Genomic DNA, 23677 nt, shown 5'->3' with positions numbered 1-23677 from the left:
ACCTCTGGATATGGATAAACAGCCGTGCTCCAGCTGCCTGATGATCACAGATCTGGAGAGTTAAAAACCCTCAAGTGGCAGCAGCCAAGTACCAAGACAGATGTGAGTTACTGTAGGAAGGAGAAGCAGCAGCAGCTGGGGTTGCCTTTCAGGTTGCTTCAGGCTCATCTAAACCTTCCAGCTTCAGCTAAGCCTTAAGTAAAGAAGTATAGTGAGGATTTATTGTTTGCCAGGTTATGTAACTCAGCATTGTTACTTGCAAAGTGTGTTTAAGGCAGTCGCTGTTGAATAATCAGTGTAGGTACTCCAGAAGTTGATTGTAAGAGTTTTTTCCTTTTTCCTGAGATTAAGTGGAAATGAAATTCAAGTTCACCAGGAGCAAGCAAACAGTTTAACCTCTCTGACAGCCCTGCTGATACTGTCTTTGATTTTTTGAGTCTTTTCATTTGACCTCTTCTCAACTATCAGGGGAAGCAATGAGTTTCTCCAAGTTCATGTGTAAACAAAGGGAAAGCAGGCTATGCTGAGCTGTGACACTGCCTCAAGGAAGGTGAAATAATATTTCTGCTTAGTTCTCTTACTCTCTTTAATTGTGGAGAAGTAATGGCTGCTGAAACTGTCTTCATGAGCGCTCCACAAACATGCTGTACACTGGATATTGGATACTTCTGAGGACTGACTCTGTAGGAGAACAATCTGTCTGCAAAGTCTGCACACTTGTCCTTGTTTTCTTGGTCATCTGTTGACCTTGCATTTGTGACCTCTTGAATGTTTGCAGCAGGTTGTCTGCAAGTAAAGGACACATTCTCTCATTTGTTCTTACGCATACTGTGAGCACTGCCTGGCATCAGCATTTCTTTTCTGGAGCATAGCTTCACTATCCCAGGGGAAAAAAAAACTAAATCCATTCCTGTTCATGTTCTAGAATAACTAGGACTAACACCAGCTTCAGGATACCAGAACAGCTCGCCTATTAGGGCAAAGTATTTCAGTAGCTTAAAACCGAATGCAATATAAAACCACACTGTAAATCATGGTTACAGGATGTGTGCTTTCATGCAAAAAGTTGTTTATGCCAAGATAGGGGAAGTGTGTTTGCTTAAGCATGTAGTGATTTTGAGAGCTCTGAATGCCTCAGGCCAAGAGGAGCATTGTGTTGCAGTCCTTTTGGGGTTATTGTGACAGTAGCTTTGAACCTGTTTGTCAGTAAGCACTTGCTTATTGGGCTCTCAAGAGGAGCATTGTGTTGCAGTCCTTTTGGTGTTATTGTGACAGTTTGGGCTCTCAGACTCCCATGTGTGCATGCAAATACAGTCAGTTTCTAATCTTATGGAAATGTGGACTCTCTACTCTTGCACAAAGACATACCCACTGCATTTGCAGGAGTTCATCTAACTTCATGCTGTGGTTTAATCCCAGCTGGCAACTACGTATTACACAGCTGTTCACTCACTAACCCACTGCCCCCTATCAGGGATGGGAAGGAGAATAAGTGGAAAATAAGTAAAACTCCTGGGCTGAAATACAAACAGTTTAATAATTGAAATAAAGGAAAATACAGTAACAAGATCAGCAGTAGTAATAGTAATTGTAATGAAGGACAGAGTGAAAACCCAAGAAGAACAAGTGATGCTCACTACAGTTGCTCAGCACCCACTGACCAGTGCCCAGCCTGTCCCCAGGCAGTGATTGATGGCTCCCAGCCAACTGCCTGCAGTTTATACGTGGGGCATGGCATTCTGTGGTACTGAGTATCCCTTTGGCCAGTTCATATCAGCTGTCCTGGCTATGTGCCCCCTCCCCAGACTCTTGTTGACCTCCTCACTGGCAGAGCATGAGACATGAAAAAGTCCTTTCTTAAAGTAAGCACTGCTTAGCAAACCACCAAAACACCAGTGTGTTATCAACATTATTCTCATACTGAACTCAGACCACAGCACTGTACTAGCTACTAAGAAGGAAGTTAACTGAAACCAGGACACTTCAGGTAGTCTTTGTCAGTGGCAGCATTCAAAATCAACGATATGAAATGCAGAAATATGTATTTGCCAGGTCAGTCACCCTTCATGCCTCATGCTTGTGCATCTTCCTGAAACAAGCTCAGCTTAGTGCCTACAGCCAGAGATTTCAAGTAGCAAACTGTCTTGGGACAGCAAACAGTCCTCTTGTTTGGGACTGAAGGGTAACTGAGTTGTGAGTTTTGGGAGATTTTTTGTTGTCATTGTTGTTTTTAAACGGGTGCCTCATCTTTGAGTAAGGTATAATTTTCAATGTGGTATAATTAGTTCTCTACAGTATATTAGGCACAAGACAGTTGTCAGAGATTCTTCAAGGATTTAAATAAAACCAGATGGTAGACCTTGTAAATTAATTGTTGTGGCTTGAGGGATATGTATGCCAGGACATAACAGTCTCCTAGGCATGGGGGTGCGTTCCAGTTGTCTTGTTTCCTCATTTTTTGCAAACTGTGTAAGAACATACAATGGGAACATTGTACAAACAAGTAGCTCAGTGTTTTAGAACAACTCCCCTTGTTCCCTAGCCCATTTCCTCAGATGTAACTAGTCTTGGTACAACTTATTTAAAAGAGTATTTCTGTTGTCCAAAGACCAACACTGCAAAAGGTACAAATAGACAACAAAATACCGTAGGCCAAATCGTATTGTAAATTATGATCAAGTAGACTGCTTCCAAGTGGAAAGTCAAGCAGATAAAGCTGGAGGGAAGGGGAAGCTTTAGTATGGGAGTGTTCAAGAAGTATATGGAAAAAGCTCAAAGGTTGCTCGTTCACGTTTGTGTTTTTAGCTGAGTGATAAATATTTACAGATTTCACTTACATGTAAGATCCATTTGAATGGGTTATCCTGTCTGAAAACTTCTTACGTATCTGTTTGACTTCCTCTTGCTTTGGCATCAAATGAAAAAGTATTAGAGGTTGCTCTGCAAGAGGTGCCTGATGAAAATGTACCTTGACTGAATCACCACAGCCAAGATCTAAGCCAAGATGATTTAAACAATCAAATTTTAAAGTTGACTGTCTTGCACTACCTCAGGTCTAATGTTGGGATATCTGTCTGCAATTTTTCGGGTCACCTTTAGACCTCAGCTTGTTGCTCAAAAAGCAGTGACTGATCCTGTAGCCTCATGTGATTCAGAGTCACCTAGCCATGGCTGGCCACACAGCTCTGCAGCTGCCTGGCGTTTCTGGTTCTTACAGTCCAACATCAAACCAGCTGTTAATCAGTGGTTGTTTTCAGTAACATCTTCTGATTATTGTTCTTTCTTCATCAACAGTTAAAGTTGATTTTTTAATTTTATTTTTTGTCCTGCATCGGGTGCTCCATTAGGAGTCATAACGTTGGTTCTCCTGTGCATTGTGTTGAGATCGCTGCTGCTGCTGTTGCATGCAGGAAGATATTAACATTCATTACTTCCTTGTTTGTTTTATCTAGATGTCAGAATGCCATCTTTTTTCGGAGGGTTTTGGTAGGGTTTGTTGTGTTAGATGGATTTTTTTAGTGGGGATAGTGGAACCATGGCTAGTGTCTGCTCTGACTCCCAAACCAGAAAATAGTTTTTATAGTCGCTTCACTCAAATGTGTCTCATCAAATATCTGTGTTCTGTAACCAAAGCAAGGACCATGTAGCTGATTGTTAACAGCACATTCTTTCGAGAAGGCTGTCAGCAGGTCTACAAAAAAAGCAAACATTTATTTTTTGCTAAGGGAGGTCTTCTTCCTGTGTCATTAACCTTTTGGGAATCCTTTATTAACTGTTATGGTTATAGAAACTCTGAGTACTTAAAAGGGCTGGGTACTATTGGCTTGGCTGAATTTGGTCCTGTAGCATGCCATCATATGTTAATATATGTTATGGAATAATTCGTGCTTATGTAAAATATACGTGAAATAAGTTGTGCTTGTACGAAAAATTCTTAAAGATTTAAAACCACAAGCCGCAGCCAGGGAAAGATTGCTTCACAAATTGCAAAACCACAGATGGCAGTGGAAAGAAAGACCTAATTAACAAACAAAAAGACGTGGCTGTGGGGAGATGGGTCCTTTCCCAGTCCAGGAAACACCCAAGTGATGAATACTCGATAAGTATATATGGTCAAGATAGGCAGAGTCGTCAGGAGCATGCATTCCAATACCTGGTTCCCGTAACACAGTCAGCATTCATCGCTTCCCAGAAACGGTTCTGTCCAGCCCAGCACGGAGACTGCATGAATATGTGAAGTAATGAAAAGAATAAGAGAAACTCTGCCCCAGGCAGAAAAAAACTGTATAAAAACTTACCCGACAGAGACAACATTTGTGAACAGAGGGATCTGAAGCAGTCGAGTTCTGATCAGAGTTCACCCAGCGCCGATCCCGGCTCGATGCTGTCCCTTTGATTGTGGCTATCGGAGACCGAATCTCAGTTGTGAAATAAAAACCTATTTTTTGATTATTAGTTTGGCATTATCATTTATTACCTATAACATCATAGAATTCAGTAAATGCTTTTTAGCTGTACTATTGCTTTAATCATTAAGAAAATCTGGATAAAGGGACTGTAAGATGGGTGTCTAACTTCACCCCTACCTCAGGGCAGAAGTAGCTTAATCTAGCTAAAACTTTGTTTGGGTGTAGTGCAACCTGTTTGTTCTTAAAGATGGTCAGTAATGATAGCTCCACAGCCTCAGGGACAACTTGTGTCAGAGCTTTAACTATGTTTTTATCCCTGGATATGTTTTTGTCCTTAGAAATGTTTTGCCCTTTTTTTGAAATTTTTTTAAGGTTATCCTGTAGACATCAAAGTCCCCAAACCAAAATAACTCAAACTAGCAACCTAGTTTTTCAGTAGTAAAGTACTTGCTGTTCTTAAGGACATCTGTAAGCAGTAATTGAGTCGTTTCCCATTTCTCTTCCTATTAGAATGTTGTAGCAGTAGGAGCTGGTTTCTGTGATGGCCTTAGCTACGGTGACAATACCAAAGCTGCTGTTATTCGCCTTGGCCTAATGGAGATGATCGCCTTTGCCAAAGTTTTTTGCAAAGGACAGGTTTCTACTGCCACTTTCCTGGAGAGCTGTGGCATTGCTGATCTCATCACAACGTGTTACGGTGGCCGGAATCGACGTGTAGCAGAAGCATTCGTTAAAACTGGAAAGGTACCTAATGCTCTGGGTGAAATCTGTTCCTATAAGTACTGCCACTCCTTGTTTGTAGAGTTATCTGAGTCATTGTGGCCCACTGAGTGGGCACCCTTCTCTTTCCTCTTGTTTTCTGAGTCTGTTGGCTAGAATGAGTGTAGAGGTATTAAAAGGTGGGCCGGTGGTGATTTGAAAAAGAAAAAAAAGCTTGAGAGATAAGACAATGTGAGATGCAAATTTAAGAATACTTACAAGAACATAGGAGAATATTCTATATGCTCACTCAAGATTACTTTTGAAAAAGAAAAAAGTCTCAGTAACTTTTTTTTTTTCATCCAGATTATGTTGTCAGGCTTCTCAAAAGTTTATCATACCTCTCCTTGGCTTTCTTTTTTTTTTCACTTTCCTGCTTAGTCTATTGAAGAATTAGAGAAAGAAATGTTGAATGGTCAGAAACTCCAAGGACCACAGACTTCTGCAGAAGTGTATCAGCTCCTGAAGCAGAAAGGAATGCTAGACAAGTGAGTAAGAACAGATAAAACAATTCTCACGTACCCCTTTTTTATCTCCATAATTCTTTCTGCATATTTGTTTTTGATATCTTCATAAAAGTAAGAGCCAAAAAGAAAATCACTGTAATAACAGTGAATTAGAAGTTAAAATCAAAGAGAAGTGAATAGAACCTGAAAATAATGTTGATGTAGATAGAGCTGTTAGTGTGACGTTAAATTTGTGAATATCCTTCTGTTCGCAGAGTGTATTGTTGCCTTCTGCTACTACACAAAAGCACAGCAAATGTGTTTTAATATGTGAAAAGAAAAAAAATGCATGAAAGTAGAAGCAGAACTTCCCAAAGAGACTCTGAAAAGTCGCTACGTCTCATTTAATTGTAGGAAATTCAATACTTACCTCCAAGGAGAGGAGCTTGGTGATCATCTCTATAGAGTGACTGCCTCTACCACATGGATTCTAGCTTAGATACTGCAGTTCTCCTTCTTAATGTGACTTTCAGTTTGCTGTAGGTTAAAACTTCCAATATGCCTCTGTAGATTAGGGTAGTTTTTTGTGGTGTGAAATTAAGTAGATTGTCCTGGCTTGGTTCACTTGTATTCGAGTCAGAACATGAATGATTCCTATAGCCACACACACACAGTTGTCTCCTTAAAAGATTAAGGGATACATTTATCTGTTCCTGTTTGTTAAAGAGGAAAAATCAGAAATTTAAAAACAGCCAGTCAAAAGACCAACCCTTCTTACTTTTTTTTTTCAAAAGCATTTTTTAAAGTCTAGTTTTAATGGATCACCTGCATTAAATAATTACTGTTATAGTATTATCTTTGGATGTAAGGGACCTAAGTCTATCAACTCAGTGTTCAGTTATTAAGCTGACTGCAGAAAAAATTAATTAAAATGTTGGCTTCATTCTTTACTGTTTATGATTCCCTAAATGAAACAGGATGTTGTGTTTGAGGGTTGTTTTGTATCCTGTTCTATCTTACAACAAATTAAGTGCATTATAGATGATTTTGGGTTGTTGCTAAAACATTTAAACACTGTTGCTAATATCATTATTACATTAAAACATTAAAACATTAAAACACTGTTGCTAATATCCTTTTGGTATGCCAACATATATATTAAGTGCATTATAGATGATTTTGGGTTGCGTTTTTGATTAAAGACATTAAAACACTGTTGCTAATTTCCTTTTGGTATGCCAAAGGAAATGTCAGTTCTTCATAAAAGTCTCATTCAACAAGACTTTTGAAAGTAACTTTCAAAATGTTTTTCAAAAACTACTGCTTTAAAACATAATGCACAGTGGAGCAGCCATCGTTTCAAAGTGAAGAGGAAAGAGTCTCATAAGGGTAGAATTTCATACTCTGGTCCTACAAAACTATTCCCAAGGCTAGAAGTGTGCAAAAGTCAAAGTTCAGAAGAGCCTTGGTAGCAGGGTTGATGCCTGTTAACACTCGTGGTGCAATTACTTTTTTCAACAGTTGTAGTCCTTGCTCTCTTGGTGTGCTCAGGCCTAAGATGCATTTGGAATTTGCTGGCCCTGAGCCTGCAGTCAGCCTTGGTACAGGTTTCTCCACGTGAAGTGTGGCACAGCTGTGCACAGTGATGTTCTCTGGGATAAGGAGCAGGACTTAGGTTTTGATTTGTAGTAGCGGTGCTTCTTCACTGAGAAGTAACTGCCAGTACTGTACCTAATGCTATGGGGGAAACCTGCTTTCTCTTCATAAGGTTCACCTGTTTTGTGGCCACCTCTCAGAGTCATAGCAAATGTTGTTAGTGCCTACACATGAGCTTTTATGGCAACAGCAAATGTAACCCCCTTCAGCCCAGTACATCGTACAGAGTGGTAAGTGAGGTTTTTAAGAAATGCAGAAGTCATTGTGTTCATTTTTTTTCTGCAGATTTCCTAATAAGGGTTTTGCAATCTGAGCAGTTTAGCATTGGATTTGAGAGAGCAGCTATGTGGCTGTGTGATAATTTTTTTTTTCACCAATCAAGTAGAAACAAAACTCAAGTTGGTCTAGTTCTTGGTGATGTGCTGATGGCAGCACAACTGCAATGTAATACGTGACAGCAGAATGTATAGGCCATCATACATGGTGCTCAGTACTGCTCAGCACTGAAATGGGCATTACAGATAAAGCTTTAGAGTGACTGGTGGGACACATTTCCTAAGGAGAAGGTCCTAATCCAGTTGTGTTCTGAATCACTCAGAAATTAACTATTTCACCATCTCCAATGACTCTTGTTTTTTATTTCCATTGGTCAGTGTAAATATTTCCATTCATCAGTATAAAAAGCCATGCTGAAATGGTATACAAACTTGATGAGCAGATCAACCCCTAAAATTTACCAGGCTTTCTATGAAAATTGAACTTGTCTGGCTGTTACTGTCTGGGATGGACAGAAAGCAAATACAACTTTCTCTAAAGCATCTTGGCTGTAACAAACCTTCATATTATCAGAGAAGTCTGAATTATTTGGAGGTTGTTGGAGATGTGGCCAATCTGAAAAAAAAAGAAAAAAGTAGGTGTAGAATTTTGTATTTCAGAATCCAGGTTTAATTTTCAGTTCTTATGGAAAACTTTACCTTCAGTGTCTTCCTGGTTCTTTTTTTGTCATGTTCTGTATTATCAGGTTATTGCTGAGAACTACTGCATAACGGATGTGCCAGTCATCCTTTTTAACCACAGATGGGTACTGCTGTAAGAACAGCCAGGAAAAATGTTTTAAATTTATTTTTTATATCACTTTATGGTTGTGCCATACATAATTAATGTCTCAGGCTTCATTATAGCTAGCTAGGCTTCTGAGAGTCACTCCGTTTCAGAGATGTGTGCAGGTTCTGTAGTTACACCCTGCTTTTCAGCCCAGCATTTGCACCTGACAAATAAAAAAAAGAAATAACTTGTTCCACCTCTCCCTTTTCCCCCTCCCTCTCCTCACCCCTTTATGTTTTTTCATTTAAGAAAATATTACAGAATAAATTTACACTGTGTTCACTTTCCCCACCCTCTTTCCTCAGGTTTCCACTCTTCACAGCTGTGTATCAAATCTGCTATGAAGGGAGACCTGTTAAAGACATAATATCCTGCCTTCAAAATCATCCAGAGCACATGTAAAATCCATCAGGCTGTTGTACTAATGCAGCTTTCTGCCTTTTGAATTGGTGTCTGGGTTCATGTGGATGTAGCTGTCATTAAGCTTTGTTCAAAGCTGCTCTTGGGCAACAGGAACAAGAAGAATGTCTGTGAGCGGGTGTCGGTGTTGGTTCCCCAGCCTGGTTTGACACAGCACGCGGTGTTGGCTTGGTGATCATCCTTTTGCTGGCTGACATGCAACTCTTCTGAGATACACAATACAACAGTTGCACTACATGCCTGGTCTATATATACACAAAGTGTACTTTGAGTTTGCTCCTACACCATAAAACACAATGCTTTTTTGTCTCCTTGTAAAGCCTGGTCCAAAATCCGCTGGCACATTGGGAAGAATCCCAGTGGTTTTGATCAGAGGCTGAATCAAGCGTGTAACCTTGAAATATTAGGAATCTGTTAGAACTTTGCTTTATTCTGTATACACAATTAAATGTTAACATTTTGCATGCTTATGACTATATTAATTTAAGCAATGTTAATGCAAAACAAGTTGTAGCAGTTATTCATGGGGCTACAGGGGTATTTCAATGAAGAATATTTTGATTTTTGAAAGTTGTTGAAATTGTCAAGCTACTTTGAAACCAATTTCTAAGTGAATTTAAAGTTTTTAATTACACTGTTTTAAAGGGAATATTCTAGAGGGGGATCATTGCCACCCCTTCTGTTTTTTAATCCTTGCATTTTTGTATTTCTCCCTTACTATTCCTTTGTGTTAGGCTCTTCAGAATCCCATTCCCCAAAGCAAGCCAGAGGTGTTGACCTGGAGGTTCCGAACCCTAGAGCCTACAGTTCATTTTATTGTTTTACCTGTGGTTGTTCTTCACTGCTGCTGTTGGTTGGGTGATGAAGAACAGCCTTGGGTATCCACTGCTCCAAGTTGTTCTGCTGTGTTTTTAGCTTAGCTGCAAAGGGTTGGGCTCCACACAGCGCTCCAAGGACTGCCAGGGGAATTCCCTGGTACAGCACGTGCTTGTGTCCTCAGGAGGGTTGTGGCCAGTACGATGACTGCATTCATTTCACTGCCTGCCAGTCACTGGCACGTCCCCTGGGCTGTAGTCCTGATCCAGCCTCCCCAGTTCTGGAGTTACTCTTTCACTGGACAAAACTTTTACGGGTGCTGAATCAAATCCTTTACAACTAATCTCCCAGAAAGCTTCTCAAGGCATCCATCTCTTTTATTCCCCAGGGATCTCAACTAGGTTTTTTTCAGAAACCTTTGTTTTATCAGGGAGGTTAATTTTATTTGTTATTGGAAAATTTGTGATTTTATGAAGTTTAGGGGTGGGGGGGTTGGTTTGGTTGGTCTTTTTAGATTTATTTTTTTTTAAGATTGATGCAAGAGAAGATAGATAAGTAAAATCTGTTTTGCTTTTCTTGTATACTTAAGTGTGGGGTGGGGTTTTTGTGAAATATATGCTAGGCACATTAAGAGTGGACTCCTTCTTCAAACTAGGAGATAAGGGTAGGCATTAGAATTTATAGAACGAGACTGCCCATCTGCTCTGAATGTCCATGCCTAACATCTGAGCAGTATCAGAACTGGTGTTCACTGTTCTCAGTGGTGGTTTTAGACCAGGAATCATGAGCACCCATCCTGAAACTTCAGGTTATCTTTCCAAATTTGCTAAAGAGGATGCCTGGGAATAACTGTCATACTTACATAATCTGGATTACTCTGAAATAGGGAAGCTTTGGGACAACTTTGTGTAGACAGGAAGACCCTTCCCCTTAGGGGTACCATTTTTTTGTGCTCCTGTATTATTTTGAATTAATATTTGAAAGATCTCATGAATGTCCTCAGATATTCAGGGATGTGAAGAGTTATTTTGCCTTACTTCTGATTTAGTGCTAAACATAAGAGATGGCCGTAAGTTAAGTGACATCAGACATTTTTGGCAGTTGGGAACATCAGTGGTTGAGCTGACTCTGAGCAAGCACTCTGCTTAGATGTTTAAGAGGATGTTTTAAGGTTGGAAGCACTGTTATGCTAACGCACACATGGAGCATACACTCCTCATTACTGCATAACTTTCAGTGTGTTTGCTTATGCTTTGTTTTGTTCTGTTTTTGTTTTTTTTAATACCAAATTGGTGGCTTTTGCTTTGTATGTGTACATATACATTCTATATATAAACTTTTTTTTTTTTTACATGCAGTATGTAGGACAGTAGCATTTTGTAAGATACATAAAGGGCTATATGAGCTAAATGTGGTAAATTAATATATATTTTTAAATTATTTCTTTATTATTCCAATACTACTTCTACCACTGAAAGTCTCAAATCTTAATTGTTCTTGTTTTGTAGAGAAGCTTGTATTCTAAGGCAAATCCAGAGAAAAGGTTCTTATGGAATTCTTTCCTCCAGTCTGTTACAATATTCTTTTTTTCAGACAAAAATTGAGGTTTCAATAACTAAAATAACTAAAATAGTTTATTTAAATTTCTATTGATAGTTCATTATTTGCATTTGCTTTTTAGTGCTGGAGAACACTCAGCTTGGCACTCTGTATTTTTTCCCCCACTAATATTTACTGGTCATTAAAAGACTGTGACATGGTACTGGAATTGAATGAGCCTGCTCTGCAAACACTCTGTTTTGCCTAGTGCTGGGATAGTCTTACTGAAATCATTAACCCCTGTGTAAGGGGTTCATAAATTTGTAACTAATTCTTGGGTTATGAACTTCAATTGCTAAGGAAGGCATTACATTCTAATGATACTTACTCAACTTGCCCTCATCATATGTACTGATTTTGTTTAGAGATGTTGAATGTATACCTGTTTGAAGAGTTAGTAGAAATAAACATTTTTGTCTTGGGAATCAATTTGGTTTCTGTTGTCTCATTTTACAAGGCTTGCAATTAATATTTTATTCACTTGATGGAATGTAGATTTTTCTGGTGGTGGTATGTAATGATAGATATAAGGTTGCCATGCAAGAACATGAATTTTAGAAAGAGCTGTTTGGTGTCCAGATGTCAGCATTTGCTTTCTTTCCATTAGTGATACAATTGTGTTGTCTTTGACCTGTCTGAAAACAGGTTCTTGTCTTCAGTTCCTTCAGTTTCTCTGGGAGCCACTGGAGGGCACTGGTCGGTAAGTGGCTGATTCCACCCGTTCTGGAGTTACTCTGCTGACCATTTCTGAATTTCCCGAGGTTCCTGTATGACTGCACCTGTCTTACAGTGTGTTCCTTGTATTTAGGAGATGGTTATAGTTCAGCACCAGATGCCTGTGTTGTAGATCCACTGAAATTGAGGGAAGGAGCTTGGTATAAAATGCCCAACATATTATAACCTCCACCCAAGGCACTGCCTTGCCTGTCATTGGAGACCCTCCCAAGTACAGGGCAACAGCCACTACCTCAGCTGCTGGACAACATGGTCAGTGAGATCTTTCAGTATCACTGGGGTTCCTGTACTGTGTACCCAGCAATGTTTGTTTCTGTTGGGTGTTGAAGTTGAAAGACTTTGGGAAGTAACAAGAGCCCATTGTGCTCAGTTTTGTCAGTTTGTATGTCAGCCAAAGGGGTGGGAGGTGTCACAAGTGTTTATCCAGAGAAAGGAACGTTTGCTACTTAGTGTGGGACATCACACTGTAAAACAAGTATGGTTTTCTTGGTGACCAGAATAATGCATTGTGTACTGAAAGCCTCAGAGCAGTTAATGAAATGAGAGCAATGTCTTAATCCATCATTCACACGTAGGGATACTGAGAGGAGTAAAGACTGTTGCCCAGTAAATCTGTGCCTGGTTGCATTTTATTCCTAATTTTAAGATGGAATTTTAGCCATTAGGTCATTTCTTCTTGTACTTTTACCTAAAAATTATATTTATTTTAAGAGTGTGTGAAATCAGTCAATAGAATAAATACGTAAGTATCTCAAACATACCATCCAAAAGGGCTTAAATTCTAATTAGCTTGAGACAATAGCAAAGTAAAAAGCCATCACAAGAGAATTAGGATGGACATCCTTGTTTTATGTATCTTCTTAAGGGAGGGGTGCTTTCTCACTAAATCAAAGTGCAAACAGGCTGGGTGTCTCTCCTTGTCTGACTGCAAATAACAGCCAGGCTGTACAAGAAACATGGCAGACAAGTCAGTGTCCAATGGCCTGTGCTGATGGTTCTTCATAATGCTCCCAGCCTGGACTTCATTGTAAGCCTGGAGTGACATGCATGAATTACATAGATTTCACAGCAGTGAAATTGGATGATGCTGAAATAAAATGTCCTGGAACACATGGCACGTCATATTATTAGAAAGCGTAAAGTGTTTCATTTCTGCCTGGCTCCTGGCTGCATGGATTTTTCTCCTGTGATTTGGCATGAGCTGATAGAAATCTGAGCACTAAAAGGTAACACTTCCATTTTGAATAATGGATGTGAAGAGCATCTGCCTTCAATCCCAGCATGTGCAAAGGAGAAGTGTTTGGCATTCAGGTTAAATGAAATATGGTTCTCTCTCAGTCTGTTCTGACTTGATTTTAGATCTCTGCTTTGAGTAAGGACTTTTAGATACTCTTGATCTGTCAGTCTAATCCTGCTCTTAATGAAAACAATTGCAGAACTTGATTTTAAGAGGAGAACAATAGCGTGACGCCCAGCATAATGTTATCTTTGTCAAGAGTTCCCCATGACTAAATTGAATTTACCTATTTGTTACATTTACCTGTTACTTACAGTATCTGTTTTAGGTTTAGGGAAGGGTAATTGTAGGAACATTGGGAATAATTTGTTGATTATTTCTGTAAGTTGCTATGTGAATTTCTGATTTTGTGTGTGAATTACTGATTTTAAAAGTATGCTCTTCCTGTAAGTTATGCTGAAGGAATTCAGTGAATGATAAAGTACTGCTCTGACCTGTGTGAGCAGTCCTGATTGTTTGGGTGGATGGAGCTGCCGCAGTCTGCTCAGTTTCATCCACATTGCCCTCTGATGTTAGCGTTGCTGTTGTTGCTACAGTGCACGTTTCCTTTTCTCACCTGGATGAGAGTCATGTAGTGTCCTTCACCCTACAGCTTTTCTTCGTGCCTGTTCCAGCTTCCTTCTTGTCTTTATGTAGCTGTGCCTGTATGTGCTGTTTTGTAGTGGCCCTTAAGAAGAGGCCTTCGTATCAGAAGGTGGTGGATGTGTGTACATGCTCACACATGCTCATCTACACAGGTAAACCCCTACTTACCTTACTTTTGAATGTTTGTGTGCACAAAAAAGCCTTGTAAGGTGCTGGGAATTTTGCACAGGATTTTAGCAAGGCTACCAAGAGGATTAATGTTCAGCTGCCTTTGCACTAGCTAATGTCTGTCTATCCATTTAAAGCTGTCTGGCTGTGAAGCTAGTGCATAGATTTCTTACAGCCTGTCCTCAGTGCCTGTGATGGCAATAAGTCAGGTTAGGGTAATTGAAAACATTGCTACTGTTTCAGAGGAGCAGTATCACATCCATACTGCCAGTCCCTGAAGCTCTGAAACACCATGTTTGTAAAGAGTAGTGCATATTTCACATTCAGGTGAAAGTAATAGTGACATCAATTGAAACTAATTTGCCCTTTCTTTCTCCAAATCCGGGTTTATTATAAACCGAATTCTTGTCATAGGACCATACTTCAGCTCTCAGCGTGATAGATTTTTTCTGTATGATTTGTGGTTTTGAGGACTTGGTGAGTATCTTTCAGTTTGATGATTACTGAGCACAGGCATGTGGTAGGCTCAGAAAGTACAGCCTTGGGGATTTTCAGTTTGCTTTTTTGCTATTTAAAGGCTGGAGAGAGCTGGAAAGCAAGCCAAATCTGTTAGCAAGCACTGGCTGAGTTCCTGATCTACATCATTTTAAATACTAGTATTTGAAATGCAAAGTCAAACACAAGCACTTGCCTCACAGCTGCTCAGGACTGTGAGGCTTTTTTTTTTTTTAACATGCTGTTCTTTTTTTATGGTACCCACTTCCTGTATTGTTGCATCAAGAAATAAACCTCCATGTATTGTGATCTATGCTTTAGGAAGCTCTAAATACTTGAAAGCAAAGTGAACACAAAGCAAGCTGCTCTGTACTGTGATTACTGAGCAGAGCCAGCCTTGGCTGTGCTTGTGCTTTGGATTAAAGCCCAGGTTTTATAGAAGTATTTTTAGTGGTATTTTTAAACCAAATTTATATTTTTTTCTAATTCCCACTTACTGTGCAGATTTGCAGTGCAATGTGACAGAGATGCTTTGGATATTTTGTTGTTTCTGGGTTTTTATAAAATTTAATGTCATCAACATCATTTTCTTCAAGCTTCAAGCTAGGTGGTAATTGCAGCAGCACTTGGTTGTGCCACTCTTCCCTTGTCTTTGTTTAGTCTTACCCTCCTGTTTTCTTTATCTGCATTTTTTTCAGGCTGTAAGCTACTACAGATAAGGAATACCTTTCATTGCTCCAGAGCTTTAGTCAACATGGAAGAAAAGGATGTGCATTTAGCCTTGTCTTACATTTGATGCCCAGCAGGGAGGTTAAATGGAATAAGGTCTTCCAAGCTTTCATACTCTTGGGTTTAATCCTTATGCCACTCCCATCTTTATTCATATATTGACTGTTTCAAAATAGCAGAAGCTGAAGCTGTTTCTTAGTGGTGTTTACTGGTGCAGTTGCTCAGTCTGCTTTAAGTCTCTGGAGTAGGTGATCACACCAAGATCTTGGTAGCTAGCAGTGATCTTTAACCCATCACTGCTCTGTGACAAAAGCTGCTTATGTTGATTCTAATGTATTCCTGTTCTGCAGCCAGAGTATCCTACACTTAGGTGTAGTCTACCTAGTTACAATACTCACATAATTTTTCCCCCTCAGAAATTTTATCTCCATTATGAATGACTATACATTATTCACAGATGCATTAAAAAACTGGTAATTCAGCTCCTTGAAACCATTTGACAGAGGAATGTGCAGTTTCCAGGTATGACAATTTCCAGGTGTGGCTCTTCTTCCAAAATACAATGTGGTTGCCTTGACAAGGCTGGGCAAGGCTAGAGCAGCAGACGTGTTTGCTAGAAGGCACAATTAGCTTTCTGAAAGCAATCAGATTAGGGTGGAATGGGATTGCACTGAAACCCTACAGGTAAATTGTTTTAAGTGTTACCTTATGTATACTCTGTGTGGAGAAGAAAGGGGACAGAATGCAAAGTATTGCATTTGTTGGAACATAAGGAATGAGCCTAAGTCAGTTTTAACCAGTGCAAGAGATGGTAATACTAGAACATGCCCTGCAATACAGAAAGAGTGAAGACAAAGGTGTTGAGAGTTGACTGAAGCCCCTTTTGGCCTGTCAGTCTGTACCAGGCACGGCTTCATGGTAACAGCTTAGTGCAGCAGCCTTCCTTTCAAAGCTAAAACCTGGAAAATGTCTCCTCAGAGAACTTAGCAGTTGCTGAAGTAGAAGAGAGATTTCACAAGCACACTTGGTATTATCAAAATGCATACAGATAAAACCATTGCTGTTGAAGTTCAGTTTTCATTCCTTGTATTGTTTCTACAAGCAAGAAATGGAAAACTAAGATGAGAAAAATATGCTGTTCATGCACTATAGACAACTTATACAGAGGAAATATGCACTTCACTCACTTTGCTGTGGGATCATGAGAGTTCATGAAAATGCGATGATGGTCATGAGAAAGGCTGGCAAGAGAAAAAGCTGCAATTTCCTCGGGGTTGCACAAACTATATTTAACAAGTGAGAAGTAATCAGAAGTGTTGGTTACCTCCTCATCAGTTTGTGATTTTTCCCAGAGCTAAGCTAAGCAGGATTAGGTCTGACTAAGTAGTTAAAGATAAGCCCCCAAAGCAAAGCTCCTCAAAATGCTCTTCCTGAATTTCTGAAGGAATTATCTTCCTTGTCCTTTGCAATTGCAAATTCAGAGCTAGAAGCAGGAGCCCTAGGTAATAGGCAAGGTAGCCATAACCCTGGCTATTAATGTTCTTCTGTAATCTTAAAACCAAATAAGTATAGTGCTGCCAGCAACTCTGCCCTGTTGTCACCAGAGGCTGAGGTTAAATGAAAATAATTGAGCAAGAACACTCCAGGGACCCTCCTGACTCCAGATGTCATTTTACTCATCTAATATAGATAGGCTGGAAATCTTCCTGGTTGCTTCCATCTGAGAACTTGCATGTCGTACCCAAGCTCTCTTCCCTAGCACAAAGCCAGCATCACTGTTTTGGGTTTTTTAGTATTGCTACTGTAATCAATCCTAAAGTGAAGAGTAGTGATGTGGTTACATGACTTTTGAAGAGACATTAGTGTGAAATGACCACATTTAGCTGGAACCTGTCACGTCAGCATATGGGCTGGATCAGGAGAGCATCCAAAGAGCAGTGAGCAAATACTGGGAGGTATGAACATCTCTGTTCTTGTAATGTTGGATAATAATTAGACCCAAAGTGCATGGACAGACAGATTTTGGGGAAAAAAATGGGAACACTTGAAAAGTTCAGCTCAAGGTACCTTGTGTTAATTACTGAGTTAGACTAGGCTGATTGAAAACTCATTATGTTGTAATGACTAGGAACTCTGCACCAGGTAACCAGGCTTCACACGAGTCCTCCTTGCCTCACTAAAAATGAGTGAGGTTTATTGTTACAGAAGTGATATGGTAAATATAACTAGTTAGGGAACCTAAACTATTCAAGGCAGCCTGCTTGAGTCAGGATACAAGCATTTCAACTGCACTGTTAAAAGGCAGTTCCTCAGACTGCTGACCTTGCTGGACGTACCTTAAGGAACCAGTGACATCATTCCCTGGGACTGCTTGCTGTCTACCTGCTTCTGTGTGTTAAATTCACATTTTAAAAAAGAAAATGCATGCACAGACAACACTTGAACAGGAAAAAAATTTTCATTTTCAAGTCTGCTTTCAGTTCTGAAGTATAAGTCTTATCATATGATTTATCTCTATTCAATGCAGTTTTTTTGGGCATACCTATTTCCAAGTATTTGTGTAGCTACACAGAGCTTTGGAAATATTATTTTGCTTTCAAAGGAATTATCTGTTTTGAGATGATTAGTGAAATATCTTGAAATCCAGTAGGCAAATCTCAAGAAATAGCTGATCTTCAGTTTAATATGGATTCAGAGTGTTTGGGGTTGGTGGTGATTTGGGTTGGCAATTTTTTTATTTTCTGCTGCCTTTGAATGAACACAGCTCACTGCATCTGCTTTAGTCCAGTATTCTTGACTGATTATAATGAATTGGTGGCTTTTTTTGGGAACAACTTAAGTCAGGGGATTCACTACCACACACACAGGGTAAAGGTAGTTTCTCTGTGTAGTGATCATGGAGAGTCTATGCCTCTCTTTGTCATTCATCTTAAAAAAATATTTTTAATCACATTAATGAAGAACTGGAAATTAATGGTTTCTTTTTCAAGGCAGGAATCCACAGAGAGCAAGTATGGGGGGTGTAGTCCTTCAAGTCCTGCCTCTTCTTCACTTCCCCAGATTTGGAGGTGGACTTGAGCTGTATCACTCACACTCAGATAAGGGAGACTGAGCATCTGCAATCTCTCCCTTCCCCTCTCCTAGAGAGGCCCCTTTTTCATGGCTCCTTTTCTGTGCTCTTATAAAAACACTGTGGAGTGCTTGTCCTTGTAGTAGAGGTGTCTTCACCAGCACTTTTTTTTCCTTTTCTATGTGTATTTTTTTTCTTATCACTGGTTGCCTTACACTGGGTTGCTTTATATATTGTAGTATTTTTGCAGGCTGGAGGATGTCACCTATAAATCAGCAGCTGGTTAGATAGAGACCTTGAAATAACAATTGAGGTATCCCAGTCTTGTTCATTGCTATTGATGAAGATGATTTGTTAAATTCTGCATTTCAGCACTGATGAACTGAGGTAATCCACTTACTCATATTTCCCTTACTTGTGAATTACATGAAGAAAACCTTCACTAGTAATTTCAGACAGCCCATAAAAGAAGTATTCTAGCACAAGAAGGATACTTGCATGCAAGAAATCATAGAATCATAGTTTTGACAAAACCTCTAAGATCACCGAGTCCACCTGTTAACCCAGCACTTCCATCTTCATGTTGAAACTGTGCCCCAAGTGCCATACCCACGTTTTTTGGAACATTTCCAAGGCGATGGTGATTCTACCATTTCCCTGGGCAGCTTGTTCCAATGCCTGACCACTCTTTCAGTGAAGAAGTGTTTTCTAATATCAAATCTAAACTTCCCTTGTAGCCAATGAGATTTCATCAAAGTAATACCTGGTTTAAATATATCATTGCTAGCTTCAATATTTTTTGTTGCACTGCCTGCTGGAACAATGAATCATTAAATGATGACCTCCCTGATTACTCCTTCACTGAAATAGCAATCATAGCATCACTTAAAAAGAGAAAGCCCAGCAGTTTGAAGCATGACCTTCATTTGCACACACTGATACAGCTTGTTTCCTGGGCCTCTGATTGAATCCTTGTGAGGATGGCAAGTGAGCAATTATTTGATTGGTATATTCAGAGAATAACACTGCTTTTGTAATATCATAGATTTGATATATTTAGTGACCACTGTTGTTTTTTTCTAATAATTTTCTGGATCTATGATACATGCTTTTGTATGCCTCTGTGTGTGTGTGTATATATATATATATATACATATATATATATATTTATAAAAAAATCAGATTTTTGATGTTCTGAGGAGATGAAGCTGTCACATCCTCATCTTCATAGTCTCAACTGATCGATCAATTCCAGGTGAACAGAGGAAGGTTACCAGAAGATATCAAGTTCTTATAAATGCCAAGGACATGCTAACTGAGGATATGCTCTCTGTAGAAAGATCTACATGGAACACATTGCTCTTACAAATACCCCCACTGCAGCCAGCACAACCAGTGGAGTCTGTACTTTTCTTGATCGTTGAGGTGAGCCAACCTCAAAGTTTATAGGAAAAGAAACTTTTTCATTGTAGGCACATCTGTATAATTAAAAATCTCACATCGTAATTGTCTCATAGTTAGCATTAAACCAGACATTTGCAAATATATGATGGACTTAATTCACCTTAATATCAGTAATTAGAGGCACATCTAATTAGAGCCACAGAGCATCCTCTACTTACTCCAAATCTAGTACTGCAAACCACAGGGCTGTGCCAGTTCACATAGTTTAAATACCAGGGATGCCCTTAGTAGAAAGACTATTTTAGCTGCACTATGAGCTGTTAGAAAAATCCTTCCTGGTATGTTTTTCTCATCGTTCAAAGAGCTTAGCCTAACTCCTATCAGCTCTTCTCCCAATCTCCTAAAATCCCCAAATGAAAACCTTCCTTTCTTCTAAAATTCTCTTTTCCCTCACTGATCTAGGGAAGAAGCATTATCCATGCTCAGTAGCTAGTTAGCAGGGTGATAAATGACTTGACAGGATAAGCTTTCTCAAGACATGGCATAAATGGAATAAGCCTTTGTTCTGAGGAAATCCCAATCCCTCCAAAAGACAGCCCATCGTCCACCCCCTGAGTCCTATAGTCTCACACCATGCACTCACACAGCCCAAAGCCTGCAATTTTCTTAGAAAACAAAGTGAATTGAGAAATGTAACTAAATTTGTCTGATTCATTTAAAAATCCCATCAGGTTTTACTAGGCCAGCAGCAGAAAACACACTCTGTTCAAAATAAATACATTCAGTCATAACAGAAACATATTTCTCTCTCCTCTGTTTCTTTAAATTCGGGCTTCTCTTGCAAAGGATGTTTTTGGGAAGCTAGAACTGGAGGATTCATTAAGTGTCTTGCATCACTGCAGGCATTTTTTCATGCACTGACACAAGACCTACCAGGTATCAGGAGCTTTGCATGCTGGCTCTTTGCATATCTGTAACGCTAATGCTCTGAAAGCATCCAATGATTTACAGTCATCAGCAGTATTCTGTATATCCTAAAACACTGGTGCCTGCACCTCTGTGTCCTGCTTTGAGTTGAACTTGACTGTGTTTGGTACTAGGGAGAATTGTATATTTGCTTTTGTTTTGTTTCAGGGGTAAGACTGCTCTGTGAATACAAACATCAGGGTCATTTTGTTCTTTGCTGCACAGAAGTCTTTTGGCACTTGTCTAAATGCAGAGATAAAGTGTTGATTTGAAAATACCAATGCTGTATTGTTCAGCTGCTTGCAGATTTCAGGCCACTATGTGGTGTACTGTGTCCTCTGTGTTAGCATTTTCCTCTCCTGTTAATGGATAGATGTCAAATGTCTGTACTCCATTCTAACAGAAAGGCTGTGTCAACCAGTATGAGGAGCAGTAAAACATCTGCCTGCACTTCTCTGCCTTCTCCTTCCACTGTTGTGTTCCCCAAAGTTTAGGTCAGTGCCCTGCCAGGCTCAGTTCTCTTCTGCACTTCAGCCCCCTATGACAGAACATGTACACTCTGGCACCTCGCCCCAGTCAGCTGGCACCTCTCTCTGCAGGTACTGCAGTCGCCCACTGGCTTTTTAACTTTCTCTGGATGACAATTTTTCTGTCCTTAAACCTTGCAGTCCATCTGCATAAAATTGATTCTCCCTGTACAGCAGTGTCATCACCCGTTTTCATTGTCCAGACAGAGCAAGATTCATGAGATCCTTTATTCTGCTGCCACTCCAGGAGATGTGTCAGGCATTGGTACTGCATGTGTACTGTACAGCTGGGTGACTAGAGTGTTAACAAGACTGACATTTTATGGAAATTGAATTAATTTCTGTGGTTTCTCAAATCATTTGGGTTATTTCTTTGTATTCTGTGTAATAAAGGCCACCAAATTTGTCAATGTAAGTCTGGTAAAGAACACATTTCAAATAAACCTATAGCTTGAAATTATAGATATAAAATGGTGGAGAGTTTAATGTTTTATTTAATAAATCCTTCAAATAGCTAATCATGCTATGTGAAAAAAAAAAAACATTCAAAAAGCCACAACAACAAAACCAATTTCTTTTAAGTCTGAATTTGTCTAATTTCAGCTTTTAGCCATAGTATTTGGTTAAGTTTTTACCTGCCATCCATGTCTTCTCTCAGGGTACATACACACACAGCAAGCTCAAGTGGCCTCCTCATAATTTGGGATAAGGGACACTTTAAGTCTCAGGCCTCTGTCATGGTGTTGTACCAACCACAGCAGAGCAACATAGCTGACTGTTTATTATTTTATTTAAGCCTGCAAGCAAACTGAATTTGCTGTGAACTCTCTCCTTAAACTTGGATGATGCTGTGATGAAACCATGGTAGAATTATACAGTCTTTCGTTAATTATCTAAAAACAAATATGGCATTGACAATTGTTGAAGGTGGTATTTTCCTCCAGCTGTTTTTCACTGGGCTTGGGTGCTGTATAAACATTACCTGCTGTGATTTACATAAACACTTAGGCAAGCACCACCCTTAGCAAGTAGAAAATGCACAAGTCTTCAGTGGAAGTGTTTATATTCTCAATGATGCAATCACTAGTATGTGTTTGCTCCATAATAATATTTAAAGGTCTGTGGCGGACTGCTGACCCTAATGAAAGTATTTATGAGTGTGCCTCAGGGACAGCCTGCCTGGACGTGCTCAGGGGCAGAATCAGCTCCTTCCTCACACAACGTGACACCAGACACTCTTGAGTATTGGGGTGGCCTCTGATTTGCAGGTGTGAGAAGGCACAGCCAGCAGCTGTGCTTGGAGCTGTGCTTGCAGGCTCCCTGGAGAGCAAGACAGCCGAGAGCAGCTGGGAAGCAGCCTGGGAAATAAAATGCAGACATTCTCTTGCAGGTGCACTACAGAGCTGAGGCCCCTAAGTATGAAAACCACAGCTCCCGTTCTGAGAAGATTTGTATGGGGACTTCACACTACTCACTACAAACTCTTTTTAATTTGAGTAGATGTGCTCTCTGCCCTGAAGTTAAGCACATATACTCAGAGTGCAGGGACAGTGTGTTCTAAGTACAAGTCAGCTCTGAAAGAAGTAAGCAATTTTTCCTCACTACAGTATCTGTGACATTGTTGTGTTGCAGGGCTGGGAGAGATCTTTAAATTCCCAGAGCAGATAAAACAGCTGCTGAAAGCCTAATGCAAAGAAAATACATGGCTTATGTACTCTGTGCTTTCTTTTCTTAGCAGTCTCTATCACCACACAGTTTACTTAGTGTTATGGGTTTCAAAACTGAAGAATAAAATCTAAAAGTCAGTATGTTACTGTTCCCAGCACAGAGTTAATTATCTGTATGGCAAAATATGTTGTAAGATGGCTTTCTGGCAGGTAAAATGACTGTGTGTTTACAGTCAGGACTTAGTCCATATAATTAAACTTCATGTACAGAAAGAAATACTTGTGATAAGAGGAGTACAGAACATATACAGCTAAATCCTGCATTTTCCAGCATTAGGGTAGTAACAACACCTGCTGATAAAATCCCATGCACTGTCATTACGTTGATTGTTGTTTCAATTGGTATTGATTTTATGTTCATTAATTTTAGGTGCCCAAGCTGCAAAACAAAACAAACCTCGTGTTCAGTAACCTCATGTACAAACAAAGATTCTCTATTGGATTTGCCAAATAATGGCCATTTTGAAAGTATGGGCATCTCACCTATTCTCTCTCTGATGCAACAACATTGGAAGATCCAGGTATCTCAGTCATGAAAACCATCTTTTCTTTGTGAAATATGGCTCCTACACAGAAATGTTTCCCTTGATTGATCATGTGCCTATGGCACATGTTACTACCAAAGTACAAATCAAGTATTTCTGGTTTGGGTTAGTATAAATCAGCTTTTCCATACAGTTGTAAGCTGCCAAAGGGTAAAATATGTTATAAATTATTTGCTTGAATTCTTTTGTAGCTCAAAGCCTACACTTTGTTAATTCTGAA

The 23677-nt window shown here is 39.6% G+C and overlaps 1 protein-coding gene across 2 annotated transcripts in view; it reads left to right on the top strand.

The window, feature by feature from the left end:
* The window catches only part of GPD1L (glycerol-3-phosphate dehydrogenase 1 like), a 40071-nt gene that overhangs the window by 14790 nt on the left and 1604 nt on the right, over window positions 1–23677 (top strand). Inside the window, exons 6-8 of one of the 2 annotated variants that reach the window (XM_039706056.1) lie at window positions 4920–5153; window positions 5550–5656; window positions 23283–23433. In XM_039706056.1, the coding sequence (XP_039561990.1) occupies window positions 4920–5153; window positions 5550–5656; window positions 23283–23433 (492 nt within the window). Of the gene's footprint in view, window positions 1–4919; window positions 5154–5549; window positions 5657–8679; window positions 11639–23282; window positions 23434–23677 lie in introns of those variants that run through there. The other variant, XM_039706046.1, reaches the window with a different exon arrangement.

This window comes from Passer montanus, unplaced genomic scaffold (assembly GCF_014805655.1).
Source record: "Passer montanus isolate IOZ18808 unplaced genomic scaffold, ASM1480565v1 scaffold10, whole genome shotgun sequence".
Classification (NCBI taxonomy): Eukaryota; Metazoa; Chordata; class Aves; order Passeriformes; family Passeridae; genus Passer; species Passer montanus.
The sequence above is the reverse complement of the archived record's forward strand: the minus strand, read 5'-3'. Positions and strand labels throughout refer to the sequence as shown.